The 18,931-nt window shown below is 36.0% G+C and overlaps 1 protein-coding gene across 3 annotated transcripts in view; it reads left to right on the forward strand.

Annotated features, from left to right (window-relative positions):
- Positions 1-18,931, forward strand: part of LOC123865014 (protein madd-4) — a 158,233-nt gene that overhangs the window by 36,987 nt on the left and 102,315 nt on the right. For all 3 annotated transcript variants that reach the window (XM_045905827.1, XM_045905828.1, XM_045905829.1), the window contains one exon: positions 17,231-17,321. In XM_045905827.1, the coding sequence (XP_045761783.1) occupies positions 17,280-17,321 (42 nt within the window). In that variant the 5' untranslated portion in view covers positions 17,231-17,279. The remainder of the gene's footprint in view (positions 1-17,230; positions 17,322-18,931) is intronic.

Genomic DNA, 18,931 nt, shown 5'->3' on the forward strand with positions numbered 1-18,931 from the left:
TCTGTCTGTGTCATCGTAGCTCCTAAACTAATGAACCGATTTTAATTTAGTTTTTTTTTGTTTGAAAGGTGGCTTGATCGAGACCGCTCCAAGTTCTATGATCCAAGAAAATCGGTTCAGCCGTTTGAAAGTTATCAGCTCTTTTCTAGTTATTACTGTAACCTTCACTTGTTGGGGGTGTTATAAATTTTTAATTTACACTTGTATTGTAGGGTTTTTGGCAAAGATGCTCGTCTATTGGTATTCTACTTTACAGGATAATGATATTATAGAGAGTGTGCCCAAGAACTTTTTGACCTAGTTTCTCCTTCACAATTTAAACATTTAACGATTGGCAATTTAAGTTTTAGTTAAAACTTTTTAAGTTAGCACTTAAGTCTATTGTTTTTACATTTTACCTTATACCTACTTCGTTATAAGGTATAGCAAGCGATTCAGTTAGATATTCAAAAATGCGTTTTTTCCCCAAGATTGTAGAACTCAAATTACTACTAAAACTATGGATATTACTAACAATTTGATTCACATCAATTAAATTGATGGTATTATAATACGTTGATCGCTCCAAAAATTTTTGTTCTATACTCCAAGTATTGATACCACAAGATGAGCCAAATCACAGGCAATACTGTTATTAAAGTATGGGTTACAATCATGATCTAGTCTAGTCTGAGAAGAAGCCCACAACAAACTCTCTCTCTCTTTCTCTGATTTAAGCTCCGGAACTCGAAATTATAAAAGCATCAATTTAAAACATTTAAAAATCCTTTTACCCTAAAACATTAAACGGATTACACAGTAGATTTTATTCGGCGGTAAAAGCGAAAACAACAAAAAAGAAAAATGTTTATCTTCTTGTAAAAAACCAGTTAAGTGCGAGTCAGACTCGCGCACCGAGGGTTCCGTACTCAGGTATTTTTTCGACATTTCGCACGATGAATCAAAAACTGTAATAAATAAATTCTGTTTTAGAATGTATGGGTTAAAGCCCTTTTATATGATACTCCACTTGGTATAGTTACTTAACTACCTTTGAAAACTAAAAATACTAATTATTTCTTCATGAACACATTTTAATTTTTTTTGTGACGTAACTACAAATTCACGGTTTTCAGATTGTTTCCTTTACTTTACTATTAGACCTACCTACCTGCCAAATCATGATACTAGGTCAACGGGAAGTACCCTATAGGTTTTCTTGACAGACACGACAGACGGACAGACAGACAGACGATAAAGTGATCCCTTTTTCCTTTTGAGGTACGGAATCCTAAAAAACCGCGTCTCGTTCAACATAAATGAAATTAACCCGAAAGCTCGGAAATTCGCGAGGGCTCAACAATGGCGGCCGGACGCGGTCGCCGCAACGTCCGTTTCCTGTTGGCTCAAACAAACGGAAGGACAGCATATTATATTGAAGACGATGTGCGTGGTATGAAATTCCATATATTCTTTGAAACACTCTACGTGCTTAGCTTGCATAGAAAGATTTTCTCTGTGCAGTGGAAACGTTACGCGTCGTTGACAATCTCAATCTTTTTTTTTTTTTTAATTTATAGACTAGCGTTTGGCTACAATCAGACCTGCTGGCAAGTAATGATGCAGCCTAAGATAGAGCGCGCTTGCCTAAAAGATGCCTATTTACTCTTGATTTGAAGGTACCCATATTACGAAAATTATAATCCATATCCATATTTTCATGCTAATATTATAAATGCGAAAGTGTGTCTGTCTGTTTGCTAGCGTTTAACCGATTTTGATAAAATTTGGAACAGATAGCATACCAAAAATGCTTCTAGAGGAGAGGAGAATATGTGTACAGCCAAGTCATCAGATTATCAAAACGTGATAATTTTTTCGCGTCATCTATTATGAATCTGATTGGTCGACTGAACACATCTGCTCTCCTCTCCGTTTATATGGATAACGGGCCTTATATCGACCATTTGATTGAAGTCGCGATAAGACTCGAATAATTGAATGTACCTAACCGAAATAAAATTACTTCTATAAAAGCAAGCAATAAGTACATGTTACGTCCAAAATAATTAATTTAGTTCAGCTTAATAAGCAATTGTCAGGCGATATTTCGAACAACGCGAACAATAGTTAAGTGAGTTACAAGCTAACAATAGGTCCTCAGACAACCTTCACGACCTGACCTTAAGGTCATGAGTGATAATAAATAATTGGCTCTATTTATTAGAGACGAGCCATAGATTGAATGCCTAGGGCTTTGTCTACGAGGTGTAAAAAATATATAGGTAGGTAAACTAAAAAAAATAGGTATATCGTGGGAACGTAAACAACAGCGAAGCTACATTATATCTTGTATAGAAGCAGGTATAAGAGAAATCAAAAGCTTAATTTGCTATAATCCGCTAAACCAGACAAATCTGTATGGTGTAACATGTAGCATGCGATATGCACCGCCCGCCCTCCCACTGCTAAGCATGCAGGAAAAGCCAGCCACCAAGCAAGCAATACTTTTAATATAATAATTTTAAATATCTTTAGTTTGTGTAATAAGATGTTTTCTTTTGGGAAAATAGGCGTAATTCCCAACGTCGATTTGAATTTTTCCCTTTCCGGTTTTGTCCAAAAAATCTTGTATCTCAAGCATAATTCATTCACCCAGCTTCTCTGGTGAGGTGCGGTTAGAGAGAAAGAGTGATACGCACAGATAACGTTATTTCCTTCATCTGTAGAAACAGCTCTAATATTTAAAGCTCTATACCCACCAACGAGTTGGCGCTTCCACGAACAGATCTCTTAAGTGCTGAAATCTGCCTAGACATAAGAAAGAAAGAAGTCTTATAGGTATAAATTTTCTTATGCAAGTTATTTTTGGAGTCTTGGTAAAGTAAATAGAGTAGGTATTGACTTGAGCTCATTAATTCTTGTCATAATATCTACCACCTTACAAATTGGGTTACACCGATTAACCTACAAATCGTCCCTAGCGAGGGGTGTAGGAAAGCTGATACCCAACGAGTTAACCATAACAATGATAATGAAGAATGTTGCACGAAATAAGTAATGAGCTCCATGATTGATGGTTTTTATGCCAGTTTGTGGGTTACCTATATATGGGATATGGTTTTGTTATAAGCGAAAGCGGGGCATGCAGCGGGTTGGGAATAGTCTCATCATCATTTAAGTCAAAGTCAAAGTCATTTATTTAAATTGGGTACTCTTGTACACTTTATAATATAAGAATCCTGTGAGAAATCTCATTTTTCGTTACAAATAGTAGCCTATGTAAGCTAACTCTGTACTCGGGATGTAAGCTAACTCTACAAAATTTCATAAAACCCTGCGTTGGCCCACTACTGAGTACAGGTGTCTCAGAATGAGGTTTGGCATAGTCCACCGCTTAGATCAAGTGCGGATTGGTAGACTTTACACACCTTTGAGAATATTATGGAGGTCTGTTGGTTTACTCAGGATGTTTTATTTAATTGCAAACAGACAGACAGACAACAAGGTGATCCTGTATAAGGGTTCCGTTTTCCTTTTTGAGGTATGGAACCCTAAAAACTCTTGTCTCTCCTCGAAAAGTAGTCAAAGGTAATTCTTTTTATGTCGCATTAAAAAGGTAGCCAAGAAAGTGCCTATGTACTTAGGTACCTGAGAAAACATGACACCCTCATATTCCGCGACACGCGTCCGTCAAGTGTGTGTCCGTAACCTAATATCCTTGTTACCGGTTGCCAAGTCACGATCCCATCATAAAGTACGCGAACTCTGCAATTTTACATACAACTCTTGTGACGACGTAGCGTAAAATAATCATGTTGGGGACATTAGGGGATGCGTGACATACTTGGTCACCTTGTTTTTGTCTACGTGTGACACACTTGGCCCTATTTTTATTTTTTTATTTTAAAATACTGACTAAAGAGCAAACTGTGGAATCAACTCCCATCGGTGGTGTTCCCACATGTAAAATGTAAAAAAGTTACAAAACGAAACGGTTAGTTGACGCATCTGTAACTTAATCTGTGACCGTTTAAGCAAATTTTGCTATCTATCACTAGATGGCGTTATAAATTTTTAAGCGTAAAGCTTGTGCCAGGAGTGGGTACGACAATAGTGCAACGGGTGGGGTTTGAACGCCAACCTTTCGGAATTCAGTCCGCTCCTCAACCGTTGAGCAATCGAGGCTCTAAAAAGGCCTTTTGAAAGGCCTATCCAACAATATTCTTTACCATGAATTAGAGATAAATAAATTCGTCCCTACTACGTGTAGGGGAGGAAGCTACTAGCTACCTAGCTAACTATCCTAATTATTTTTTCAAGATTTTGTTTTACCACTTTGTCGCTGTGTATTTCTAGTAAGTTAAAGGCCGTAAGTCAATGATCATATTCGCTTGGCATGGTCATGCACATGTGTTGGGTCTGCGTGACGTGTTTAGAAAAAGGTCATAAGTGCGACTGGTTTTTGGTTTAGTTTCGCGGAATTGCTACTCGAATTCTGTGGTCGACCGTACAAAGAGTTTCTGAGCTAAACCGCGGACAGACGGACATGGTAAAACTAATTATAATGGTTCTTTTTTGACTACGGAACTCTAAAATTGACCCTCAATTATTGGGATTGATGTTTAACATATCACACATCAGACAGTTCAGTACGTTGCCAAATCTGCAGACGTAAGCTAATTAAATTAGCTGCCAGAACCGCACTGTTACAAGCAAGCACTAATAAGCTGCCACTGTAACATCACGGCAGCGCATCGGCCGTATCAATCACGGCTACTCGATAACAGATGGCGCTGCACTTTGGCCGACATCCAGACTCGAAATTGGCCGTTCGGCTTATCTAGCGCGTTTCAAATTTATATCACTTTTGGTGAAATACTGCTTAATTTATAACAGCATATTATTTTTAGTTGTTCTTTTTTGGTTGCCAAAAAATCTATGCATTGCCTTGTTGGTCATTGTCTCTCCCAGTTTTAAGTTTCTTTGAAGTAGTTACATAATTATTAACATTGAAGTAGGTTAAAGGTCTTCGCACATTACACAGATTCGACGCCGACCCCACTCCAACCCGACACATAGTAGCGTTTTGTAGTCAAACGCTTGCCTATAATAATGAATAAAAAAACGTGAACCCGTTGGTCCTGCTCTTTATCTCTCTCCGGTCGTGTCGGTTTGCCGGATATGAGAATGAAGAAATAGAGAGTTCGCCTGTGTCTGCTCAGGCTCTCATGTAGATACTTAGCTATATTCTCCTTTAAAATAATAATTTGCTACCGTGCTCGAAATCGGTCAGAATATGGGCAGAGTAATATTTATTAAGTCGTTTCTATTTTATGTTTCAGAATTAATTGACATTCAAGGGCCCTTAAAAAGTAAGGATTTTTTAAAAACTGTAATTTAATTGCGTTGTTAATAGTCGAAACGAGGATAAAAGGGGTTCTCCGAAGCGAGCCAGTCATTACAGTAATGAATTTAAAAATATACCTACCTACCTAACTACTTCTGCTATCTCTACTTTGGTCTGCCAAGACTTTAGTAAAATTTTGCTTTTTTGAGGATTCTTACGAGCTTATGGATCATTCGAATGTTTATCTGTCAGTCCATCTGTCAGAGTCCTGTCCCGTGGGAATTTCAAAAATCACTGCCGTGCCTTAGCTCTTCTCTACAATACTAATTAAAAATAAATAACTAAAGAACAAGACTGCCCTACCAAAAAAAGAAACTAACAAGGCTAAATTAAAAATTTATAACACCCCCGACGATCCAAAGTATCTGAGTTTTCCAAAACATCATTTTCAAATAAATAATTATGTATTTAGGCAACGTCCATCTTGACAGCTTGACATTTGTCTATTGACATAATATTATGAACCTAACGGTTATTTAACCTTCTTTTCTACAAGAAAACTAGAAAAGAGCTGATAACTCTTAAACGGCTGAACCAATTTTTTTAGATTATAGCTAAGAACACTCTCGATCAAGCCACCTTTCAAACAAAAAAAACTAAATTAAAATCGGTTCATTCGTTTAGGCGCTACGATGCCACAGACAGATACACAGATACACAGATACACAGATACACAGACACAAAGATACACAGATACACACGTCAAACTTATAACACCCCTCTTTTTGGGTCGGGGGTTAAAAAGGAAAACTGCGCGTAGGAAAATGGCGCCATACAGCTGCCATATTATTGTTTCCAGGTATTTAACTATATCCATGCAAAAAAACAGGTAAATCCATTGTTTCGCTGTGGCGTGATTGAAGGACTAACTAACCAACACACTTTCGCATTTATAATTTTTGCATGTATAGATATAAAGTTGACGGGTGGGGTTTGAACCTGCAACTTTCGGTTTTCAGTCCGCTCCTATAACCGTTGAGCTATTGAGGCTATATTTGTAGCTAACATAGATAACAAGTGTAAATTAAAAATTTATAACACCCCCGACGATCCAAAGTATCTGAGTTTTCAAAACATCATTTTCAAATAAATAATTATGTATTTAGGCAACGTCCATCTTGACAGCTTGACATTTGTCTATTGACATAATATTATGAACCTAACGGTTATCTAACCTTCTTTTCTACAAGAAAACTAGAAAAGAGCTGATAACTCTTAAACGGCTGAACCAATTTTTTTAGATTATAGCTAAGAACACTCTCGATCAAGCCACCTTTCAAACAAAAAAAAACTAAATTAAAATCGGTTCATTCGTTTAGGCGCTACGATGCCACAGACAGATACACAGATACACAGATACACAGACACACAGATACACAGATACACCCGTCAAACTTATAACACCCCTCTTTTTGGGTCGGGGGTTAAAAATGAATCCCTAGAAGACAAACGAGGGAAGAATTCCCTTCATTGCCATAAAGTTGTTATTCCGATACGGTGCCTTTATTTTTTCAGCTAGGTACGTAATTATTTCGTTCGTTATTTCAAAGAGTTTTAGAATCCAATTCAATTAGTTGCGCTCTTTGATTTGTTTTTTATTATTTTTTCCGTATTTTCTCATTATTGAAATTTGTATTTACAATCAAGACTAAAGGTGGAATATTTTTCAAATTAACATAGTTACTTACCTACATGTTACATTTTTGTTGTGCAAGATTAAGGCCATTAATCCTATTCCTTTATTTATAAATAAATAAATAAAAATATTTTATTTCAGACAATGCATGTCCATAATTAGTTCTATACAAATTAAATTAATAACAAAATTTACCCGAACTTTATTTTCATAGAAACTTTTATAATCTTTTTAGGATAAGATTTTTATAAATCCTAGATGTAATTCAAGTAAGCAAGGTTCTAGATTCACATTAGATGAAATCGAATTAATCAATAATAATAATATTACGCAACAACGTGTATTGCTACTACAACTAGCCACCACCAACCACCACCACCACGACCACCACGACCACCACCACCACCACCACGACTTCGCATAGACTACACAAATAAACCCCTATTTTATCCTTTTAGGGGTTGAATTTTCAAAAATCCTTTCTTAGCAGATGTCTACGTCTTAATAGCTATCTGCTGCCTTTCAGCCCGATCCATCCAGTAGTTTGAGCTGTGCGTTGATAGATAGTCAGTCAGTTTTTCCTTTTATAGGTATACTAGCTGATGCCCGCAGCTTCGCCCGCGTGGATTGGTCAGATCCCCTGCAGTATCAAGATTGAGGAGTTGGACTCCAAATTTTTTATGAAACAATGTCGCAAAGTTCCTCTATCGATTAAAAAAGAAATGACGCAAATCGGTTCAGAAATCTCGGAGATTTCGGTGTACATAGGTAGAAAAACACAACTCCCTTTTTGAAAGTCGGTTAAAAAAGTAGCCTATGTTACTCCCTGGTCAATTCTCTACTTGTCTGTGAAAATCCCGTCAAAATCGGTTAAGCCGTTCCCAAGATTAGCCTTTTCAAACAGACAGACAGACAGACAGACAGACTCACATTTTAAAAACGTGTGATTCAGTGTTGGTATCGTTCAAATAACCATATGAGCTAAATATGAGGTAGTTATTTCGAAATTACAGACAGACACTCCAATTTTATTTATTAGTATAGAGTGTAGATTTAGACAAAGTCCAAGGAATGGATCGTTTTGTCCATTTGTACCAGTTAGTACAGGAAGGTTCTTTAGTTAAACGACCCTATCGGGTCCGTTGTTAAACTTTTATGTTCGATGCTTTTATATTTTTTGTACCGTTTAATTATTTTTGTTCGTTATTCCGAAGAGTTTCAAAGTGCAATTCAATTAGCTGTTGCCCGCTTTGATTTCAGTTTTTTGTTATTAACCCGTTTCTGCCTTTGTTGTTTGTCCGTAAAATTGTTTTTGCCATAGCGCAAAAATTCTAAGTCTATGGGTTTTGCTGAATTTATGAAGAAAGAGTGGAAAAATGAGTCAAGTGCGAGTCGGACTCTACTTACAAGAAATAACACTTTTTTCATTTTCATGGTGGCCATTTTGAAATTTTTATTATCTGTTGTTGTAGCGGCAATAGAAATACACGTTCTATGAATATTTCAATTTTCTACCTATTACGGATACAGAGACTAGATACAGCCCGCTGACAGACAGACAGACTGACAGACAAACTTAGTAGGTGCCTTAGGATAGCGGTTACGGAATCCTAAAAACGAATCAAATGCATTATCTCTCTTCCTAGATTAACTGCAGATGGTGGGTATTTCTGATTAAGGTTCTTAGGAATTGAAACCTGTTTTCAGTGGAAAGTTTCTGGAAAAAGTATGTCAATGATGATTTACTGTTAATTCAGGTCCTCACCACCAAACTATTTCTGGTTGATCATTGCGGGGGTTCGGGGTTCGATGCCAGGCACGCACCTCTAACTTTCCGGAGTTATGTTGCAATCAAATATCATTTGCTATAAAATATCGTAAAGAAACCTGCATGCCTGAGAATTCTGCATAATGTTCTCAATTCTCAATAGTATATACCGTAATTCACACTTGACGAGCGTGATGGCCAAGCCCTTCTCAAAACAGTAGGGTTTGGCCATCGCGAACCAAATCGCGTGGATCCTAATATTAACTAATGATTCTAATATCCTCTTGTCTGTCAGATCTCCTTAATGAAGAGGTTTCCAAATCGCACGTATCTGTCGTCATCTCCTTATTAAGGTACGCATTTCGTTAAAAAATTTAAAACTACTTTGTCAAGCGACATTGGCCCATAATCATAGATGAAGTTCCAGAAAATTACACAAAATCGAATTTCGCTAATTTTCTAATGCAGCTGTAGGGTAGGTGTACAATTCTAGCGCGTAACTCAACAAAACGACATCGATATTCAGTTCAGTAATAGAAGCGATCCCGTATAACTGGCAAAAGCAATTAAATGGCGCCATTCCGATATTATTTTAATGCAAATGTATGGTAACGGTTATGTTAGGGGATCGTTAAAACTGATACTGGGAGGTTTGTTGCTGCAGTTTTATTGCAGTTGTGGCCGGAATGACGGTTGCTGCCAAATTGCTTGGCACAAAGAAACCCCCGACTTAAATATTCTTAGTGATGCATGGGAACGCTTCCCGAGAAAGTTGACTGCACGGAATTAAATATAAAATCTATCTACATTGTTCTTACTTTCATATTAATGTTTGTCTGTTTGTCTAATAGCTTTTCACGACCCATCTGTTTAAACGATTTTGACGTTTCGATTGGCACATGTTTCGTAATGTAGAGTTATACCTATGGGGTGGTTTCGACATCAATATTTGGACAGAGATAACATGCAACCCAGGAATGGATATAGGCTATTTTGTTCCTGGAAAATCGAAGACTTTCCTAAAAACCATCATTTCCGTTTTAGAATCTATGACTTAAAGCGTTACAAAATACTTAACAGCTTCCGTAGCCTCTTGATAGAAGGACTGAGTAACACCATTGGTGATAATTTATTATCATCAATGTAACATTTAAATTGTTAGTACAATTCCACCGACGCAACAACCGATTTTTGCCTCTCAGTTAACTTATCAGGCAAGATCATTAAAAAAGTCCGGGGAAGTCAATCCACCCTGGCGCACATCACATTTTACCCTATTATCACACTAATATCATAAAGGCGAAAGTTTGTATGTGTGTGTGTGTGTGTGTGTGTGTGTGTGTGTGTGTGTATGTTTGTTACTCCTTCACGCAAAATCCACTGGACGGATTTGGCTGAAATTCGGAATGGAGATAGATAATATCCTGGATTAGCACATAGGCTACTTTTTATCCCGGAAAACCAAAGAGTTCCCACGGGATTTTGAAAACCTAAATCCACGCGGACGAAGTCGCGGGCGTCAGCTAGTCACACTAATATTATAAAGGCGAAAGTTTGTATGTGTGTGTGTGTGTGTGTGTGTGTGTGTGTGTGTGTGTGTGTGTGTGTGTGTGTGTGTGTGTGTGTGTGTATGTTTGTTACTCCTTCACGCAAAAACTACTGGACGGATTTGGCTGAAATTTGGAATGGAGATAGATACTATCCTGGATTAGCATATAGGCTACTTTTTATCCCGGAAAATCAAAAAGTTCCCACGGGATTTCAAAAAACCTAAATCCACGCGGGCGAAGTAGCGGGCATCGGCTAGTTATTATTAATCGTTGGAAAGTGTGTCATCTCATTTCGGTTTTCGTATCAATATCTCAAAAAAATTATAGCATTTAGAACTTTGATTTATTTGCGGTTACAAATATACAATATTGATCAAATTAAAATTTATCAAATCAAAAAGCTTTTGGTTCGGAATGCCCCGACTAATTCGCAGTAGATGTACTAGGTACACAGAGGTGGTTAGCAATTACCTTTAGAACGTTATTAGCGTCGTACATAAATTCGCACTTTGATATCGGCCCCCTAGATACCTATACGAGGGGAGATAACAATATTTTAGCTTCAATATGTTTTATATATTATGAGAGTATGATAGTTTATGATGTGATAAAAATATAACCACCTCGATATTAATCTAAAAACATGGTTTTGATTTTAATATCATATCTTCATTTTCTTTTTTTGTATTTATATGAAATACTAGCTTATGCCTGTGACTTCGTCCGCGTGGACTATATCAAACCCCTATTTTATCCCTTTAGGGGTTTAATTTTTAAAAACCCTGATGCCCGATCCGTCCAGTAGTTTGAGCTGTGCGTTGATAGATCAGTCAGTCAGTCATCTTCTCCTTTTATATATGTAGAAGATAATCTGCCCTGGCGGCAATCAAGTCTTCGATTAACCTAACTTTCTTTATTAAAGTTGGTTAAACATATTGGCCGTGTAAAGGAAACGGACAAACAGATACACTTTCACATTTTATAATATTAGTATGAATATGGGTGTAGGTGGGATGATAATACATAATTATTATATTAGAGAAAAGGCTATTTTTAAATGACAAGTAATACTCATCTCTGAGCACAAACTATCTCAAAGATTATAACAAATACGTGTCCAATGGAGAACCTATAATCTTTTTTGGAAGTCGATAAAAAAGCTCGTCGGAAAAGTTGGCCCATTCTTGCTCGACCAAGTTTCGCAATCCAGACTCGTAGAAAGGGTCGGTTCGGAGTTCGGACGCTCCAACAATCGAGTTTTTACGCAAATTTCAGTTCGGACATAACGGTTCAGTTCTGCAGGATAGCATTGAAAGTCCGTAGAATGTTTTCCAGAATTCAATTTCAAGATTATATTTCAAATCGGTTGCTGTATAGCGATGGGTCCCGTAGGTATTTGCGGATGTATTTCAACTGACTTGGATCTTTGGTTATCATCATAATCTTCATTATCAACCGAAGACGTCCACTGCTGGACATAGGTCTCTTGTAGGGACTTCCACACGCCACGGTCTTGGGCTGCTTGAATCCAGCGACTGCCTCCGACTCGTTAGATAACATCTGCCCACCTGGTGGTGGGTCTTAATGCTACGCTTTCCGGCGCGAGCTTGCTATTCTAGCACCTTCTATCGGTTTTTCGAAATATGTGCCCTGCCCATTCCCAATTTAGCGTCGTAACCCGTTAAGCTATGTCGGTTAGAGATCCTATAGCTTCTGAACATTTCTTCCAAAATACCCTTCTATGACTAACTGACACATCAACGTAGTAAAAAAACAGCTTTAAGAGGGCTCTCTCCGTCACTCGTTTCATACAATCGTAGTTCCAATTTCATTTGAATATTAAGCAACCAAAGTCCATGAAATTTTGCAGGCATATTTTAGAAACTAATATCTATGTCTGTGGTTTTCCAGATTTCTGTTAAAATATTCGGTTTCAAAGTTACGCGGTCTTAAAAATTTTCATACAAATCTTTGAGCACCTGTAATTTTAAAACTACATATTTTTAGAAAAATCTAAAACACCACAGACACAGATATTAGTTCCTAGAATATGTCTGCAAACATGGACTTTGGTTGCTTAATATTCAAATGAAATTTGAACTACGATTGTATGAAACGAGTGACGGAGAGAGCCCTGTTAACCGCTGTGCGCTGTGCTGAATAAGTTATCATCATCATGATCATGTTCAATTCGTTGCCAGCTCACAAATGAGCACAGGTCTCCTCTCAAAATGAGAAGCCTTCAGGCCATATACCGCCACGCTGGTTAAGTGTGAATTGGCAGACTTTATATACCTTTAAGAACGTTATGGAGAACTCTCAGGTATGCAGATTTCCTCACGATGTTTTCCTTCATCGTAAACGTATTTGATTTCTTAGAACGCTCATAACTCCAAAAGTGGTGCGTTCCCGGGATTTAACCTCCGACCTCCCGATAAGGAGGCGAAAATTTTAACCACTAGGATATCACAGCTTTGAACCACTAGTATGAAGTCTAAACTCCAAGTAGCAACCACTTAGTAGTTACACCATCAAATTGCGTGATAACCTTGCGTGACCATGTATACCAAGCAATACAGCATTTCTTTTTTTACTTTCAAACTAAATCGAAAGCAACTTACTCGATACCCGCCCTTTGCTATTGTTTCTATTCTAATCCATAGTTAGGTTAGACTTTGAATAATTTATATAATACGAGTATGTAGTCTTATCCCTTATTTATTAGAAGCTTTTGTTTGACTTTGATTTGATGCCTACAAATCTTTAAAAGCATATACTTAAACATGAGTATTTGCTATTGAATTTAGGCAGGCGCAACAATTAATAAAAAAGACTCGTGAAACTGGCAGAAAAGTTGCAATATTTTTCGTAACAATCTCGATAATACATAGTTTGAGGTTTAGGTGTTTAAAAATTCCGGAGAGGTGTCTAGGTAAAAAGTAGTTTATACCCTTCTCCGATATAGTCAAGATATTTTTTACTAAATTTTAATTTCATTAAAATCAGATAGGTGAAAAAGTATCAGATAGACTGACAGACACACTTTCACATTTATAATATTAGTAGTTATTTAAGGCGAACAAGTATCGAAACTTAAATAGAAGTTCGCGTGGTTTCATTTCAAACACTTCTACATTTCGAATTTATCGGCAAGGTTAGAACTGCATTTAAACCGTAGTTACTAAGCTTTGCAGTACTCAACGTTTTAGCTCCAAATTATATTTTACAATGAAGCTTATGATTAAAATACGCTTAAGTGATTATGTACATAAATAATTCTCTGGCGTGGTGTTGAACCGTTGTGAGTGCGAAGAATTGAGTTCTAATCTCTGCTTTGGCCATGGCTGTTCAACCAAAGGCGCAATCAGCAAAGATGTAAGCAAATAAGCTTTGAGTTCCGAAGAAAAACGCATTAATTTTACTCTTTAGTCGCCCCATAGTCACCAACAGATCACTTAACACCAGGCAAGATCCGCAGTCAAGGCATTTTTCATCAAAATAAAATTAAAATACAAACAGATCAAGTGCATATCGGATAGGTTTCCGTCTTGAGGTTTCCTTAGATGGCTACAAAACCTATCCCAGTTGCTAAAAACATTGACGAAATTTCATTAATTTTTTAATTTTTTAAACTGCCTACGAAACCGCACAGACTTTAAAGTACTTCAACCATAAAGCTCCAATAGTTTATTTTAAAAATGGCTATGACGCACAGTCAGACGGACCACCGTGAGATAGACAGATAAACTAGACTAAACTATAAGGGTTCCTTGCTTATTATGGAACCCAAAAAATAAAACAACACACATTCGTGCTTATGTAACCAGCGTGCATTCCACAGCCGCTTTGCGTGCCGGAACAAAATCACAAAATCGCGCGTGTCCCCGGCGCCGATATTGAACGCAAATAACTCTTTGTTCATACAATATTCGTTTTGTGTTCCCTGTGTCGTGCTAGAGCAAAAATATGTGGAAACTATCCTAAATTTTTTTCGAATATGCGAGAAAAATGTATTTACTTTTCATCTTTTATCAAATATTGCTATTGTGTAACGAAAAAGCCTAGTGTACAGGAATTGACTTTAATTTTAGAAATTATGACTAAAATGTAGTCGTAAAATCTATTTATTTCAGTTTATCATTACCTCTCTCAAGTGTACGTCAACAATGGCTTAATTTTGCTGTACACAATCTCTCAACTAAACTAATTAATTTGCCTAAATTCTTATCTCTTTCATAATCCTCGATGCGGAGAAAAATTAGAATTAATAAATTAAAAATTCTATACATATTGGTCCAAACATCCCTTTTACCGTGTATCATAATATTTTTTATGTAAATCCCGATCCCTTTATGCGGAATATTTATACTGAAACCTAATATTTATAAAGCGCAATCTATCACGAAAGTTCTGGCAATATTTCACCGGGAAGCAAATACCCGAATTCTGTACGTTACATTGTCGGGTAACTTTTTTTATTACACAAACCGGTAAACAGAGCGTCGTTTTTCATACTGGTATTTAGGAGATTATGTCTCCCTGTTCTTATCAATTGGAATAACTCAGAAATAAGAAATCCATACAGCACAAAAATGCAATTAATTGGAATTCCTGTTTTAAAATAAATGACAATAATAACAATGCATACAGGGTGACAATGTCCATATTGGAACAGGCGTTTCCATTCGCCTAGTCAAACATAATAGCAAATATTATCGGACAATTTTGCTCTCCGAAAATATCAGGCACTACAATGAATTTTAAACTATTCCTGAAAAAAAAATCAAGCATATTTTTCTACTTTCTGTTTACCCAACCCATGTTTGTTTGCTAGTCTGTCCTTCAAACATGCCGGAACAGCAACGAACCGATGTGATTTTTCGCAAGGATATAGTAGTTAAAGACCTGGAGATTGGACAGGTTACTTTTTATCCCAGAAATATAAAGCGCTCGACATTTTTGAGCAGACTTTAGAGAAAATTTTCACCAGAGCAGTTTTAAATTACAAGGTCAAACTTGAAACTCTGGGATGCAAAACTAGAGTTTTGCTCTAAGTAGATAAATAAAACAGGAGCATTTCTCCGGTGCTCCGAAAGCAAAGCCTTGTATTTCACAATCTCTCATTGCGCTGACGAAGTCGTCGAGGACTTTATTAGCTAGTTTTATTTATGAATCGTTTTTCTCTTCTTAAAGCACTGCAACAAACTGTTATTAACATTGTATTACATGGACTACTTTTTTATTAGCGTCTGTAGAAAAAAGAGGTTATCAGCATGATGTGTTTTAGTTTTCTTTTTTACAAAAAACATTTCTGACAAATCTGAACCAATTTTAATATGTCGCTCGCAGTTATGGTGGTAGATAGCTTTTATTCTACCATTGATAAATAATGGTTTCGTAGCAATAGCTGTTTGAGTATGGGAATGGATTGTGAAACTCTCTTCTTAGAAAATAATACAATTTTATATAGCGAAATATTGCTCTTTTAATTTGATGTGCGTAAATATCTTAGATACCTAATCCACGCGGGTGAAGTCACGTGCATAATATGTACTTAAATAAAAAATAGTTATATGAAATAGTTAAAGGTCTGCTATTGAAAGGTTTAACGTATCGTACAACGTGTTAAATGCAATGGGCCATGCAATGTGACACCCAGTGGAGTGGATTAATACATTCGTTTTCATTTAAGCGGAATTATTTATTTCATTTTAAAATTTCAACATCTTTCTCTATTTTGTGAATAAATAATATGACTTTATATTTTAGCATTTTGCATGAAAAAAATTATAGACAAATAATGCACTTAATTTAAATATCTCGTGTTAACACTTTTGTTTCAAAATTAGTTTTCAGGTTTTTTCTATTTTCAGATCTCTTTTTTATTTACTTGTCCACTGTTCGTAACAATATTATAAGTGCGAAAGTGTGTCTGTGTATCATCAAATGCCATTTTTCATATTTCCCACACTTAGCTTTATTGGTACCAAAAGCCAAAAAATTTAAAATGCGGCATGTTTCACAACGCACTATCAAAAAGTGAACCAATTTGTATAGTTTTTTAGGCTTTAGATTTTGTTTCTAGGCTTTCCGAAAATAAACAGACTGCAGTGGCACGATATCGTTCACATGTCACGCTTGATATATGGTTCTTTTGGACATTTTTACGTTTACCCGTTGGCTCGTGCGTAGATGCGATAGTTTTTAATTTACCTATCGTTAATCGAGCGATGATCAATCGACCCTAGTGGTTAACACATTCGCCTTCTATTTGGGCGGTTGCGGCTTCAATCCCAGGCACGCACCTCAAAGTTTTTGGAGTTACGTGTTTTCTAAACAAATAAAAAACATGTACTTTAATAGTGAAGGATAACTGAAAACCTGTATCCCTTAGAGTTCTACATAATATTCTCACAGGTGTGTGAAGTCTTCCAGTTTGCACTTGACCAGCGTGGTGAAGTATGACTTAAACCTTTCTTAACCTGAAAAATAAATAAAAAATGTTTACAACCATTTGATGCCCGCGATTATATCCACGTAGATTCAATTTTTTGAACCCGTGGGAACTCTTTAACTTTCCGGGATAAAAAGTATCCCTTGTTACTCTCCAGGTCTAACAGTGTTATTGAAAGATTGAAGAAAAAACCGACAAACAAACCCATTTTTGCATTTAGAATATTAGTAGGATAACTCAGATAAATAATAATTAATTTTAGAAAAATCTTTTACAAACCCCAACGTTTTGCTGAATAAATCTAAGCAGAATAATGTGATGGCGTCGCAAAACATGTACAGTTTTTAACTTTTAATAAAATTGACGTGCCTTATGTTCGTTCACAATAACGTCCTAATTAATAATTCTAATTATAATTTGTCTTTTGTTCCAGGCTACAATGACATGATATACTATGAGTTTTGACAACACCCCCTGACGAGATGGAGCGGGCCTACGTCCTACTTCTAGTGCTTCTAGCGGCGGTAAGTGCCTTATTTACGTTATAGTGCTCTATTAAGATTTATCTTAATTACATTCACCACTAAAGTGCTGTGAGCTGTGTTAGCTTTGATCCTATCCTGTCCTGATTAAAGTATTATGTAATATTAATTTTAATTTAGTTTTGAACTCTTTTAAAGGCTTGTGTAAACTCTTATGAACATCAACATACAAAACTGAAAGTTAGAAAAACAAATAAAACATTTAAAAAGAACATATTTTTAGAAGACATATTGGAGATGTCTCTCAATAAGTTCAAAGTTTTCGTAAAACGTAAACTGATTGGAAAATCCTATTATAATGTAAAGGATTATTTAAATGATACGAAAGCTTGGGAATGAGTTGCCAATCAGCTTTGATAGTTCTAATATTACCTACATATTTGGTAGACTTATTTTTTCAGTGTATTGTGACTTTCGTAAGTGCTTTTATAAGTCTGAAACGAAGAATAAATAAATACTAATAAGTTTATGTAATTTTGTAAAGTAGTGATAATAATAAAAAAAGAATACCCGGCTGAGTTTGTTGTGGGCTCTTCTCAGACTTGGGCGCGTTTAGAACCCTCGTAGCTTTAGTTTCAAGTTACGTAATTAATTATCCAGTATATCGTACGAAGTATATCATCAAAAAGAGTACAATTGTTCCTACTCAAAGTAGGTATTATATAGTATATTAGTATAAATGATTTTGACTTTGACTTTGACTAACAATCCAAAAATTAAAAAAAACATTGAATTTATTATATTTATCCATAGGCTGACTGACAGATGACGTACAACTTAAGATGCAAACATAAAAAATTCCAATGAAATCGTTAGAAAACCTGAATCCACGAACAAAAAACAATAGAATTCAGGCAATTTTTTAAAACTTAAATCCACGTGAAGAAAAAAGCTGTCACCTAGCTTTATTTTTGTTGTCACCTAGCATATTTTTGTTTGAGGTACATTTCACGTGTACATATACAATTATTTCCGTTTACCTACACTAGTTTCATTTCTTCAGAATTTTCATCCTTTTGAACTTTATCTCAAAACACCTCTGTATTCTAAACGTTTTAATATGAATGATGTGTTAATTATAATAACACGGCTAAATAAAATACACGAGTAACGTCAAGGTATTTAATATTAAAGTGGAAAGCTTTTGAACTAGAATACGAGTTAAGATCATTGAAACACACCTTCAATAGAGTACAGCAATTAATGCGGTACAGTAAGCAACTAATAATAATAGCAAGTAAAGTTTGCTCGGAACTACTATGTTCCTGGTATTAATTAGTCTGCTTAATGTAATCTCTGGAAGCCTGTTAAACAAGAATCGATAATCACCACTATGTATTAACCATCATCATCAAATGCTATTTCCAAATTAATGAGATAGATATACTACTATACAAGCGACATCAAGCTTGGTTTGCTATAACCCTCCAAAAATACAAATCTGTATAATACAACGTACAGCCTGTGATATACCCATTACTCAATCACCCTCACTCTCACTACTAAACAAGCAGGAAAAGCAAGCAATTCATACCACACCACTACACAACAGAAATCTTGTAACACAACGTTTTACGTGACATCAAAGCTTC

This window comes from Maniola jurtina, chromosome 5 (genome assembly GCF_905333055.1).
Source record: "Maniola jurtina chromosome 5, ilManJurt1.1, whole genome shotgun sequence".
NCBI lineage: Eukaryota > Metazoa > Arthropoda > Insecta > Lepidoptera > Nymphalidae > Maniola > Maniola jurtina.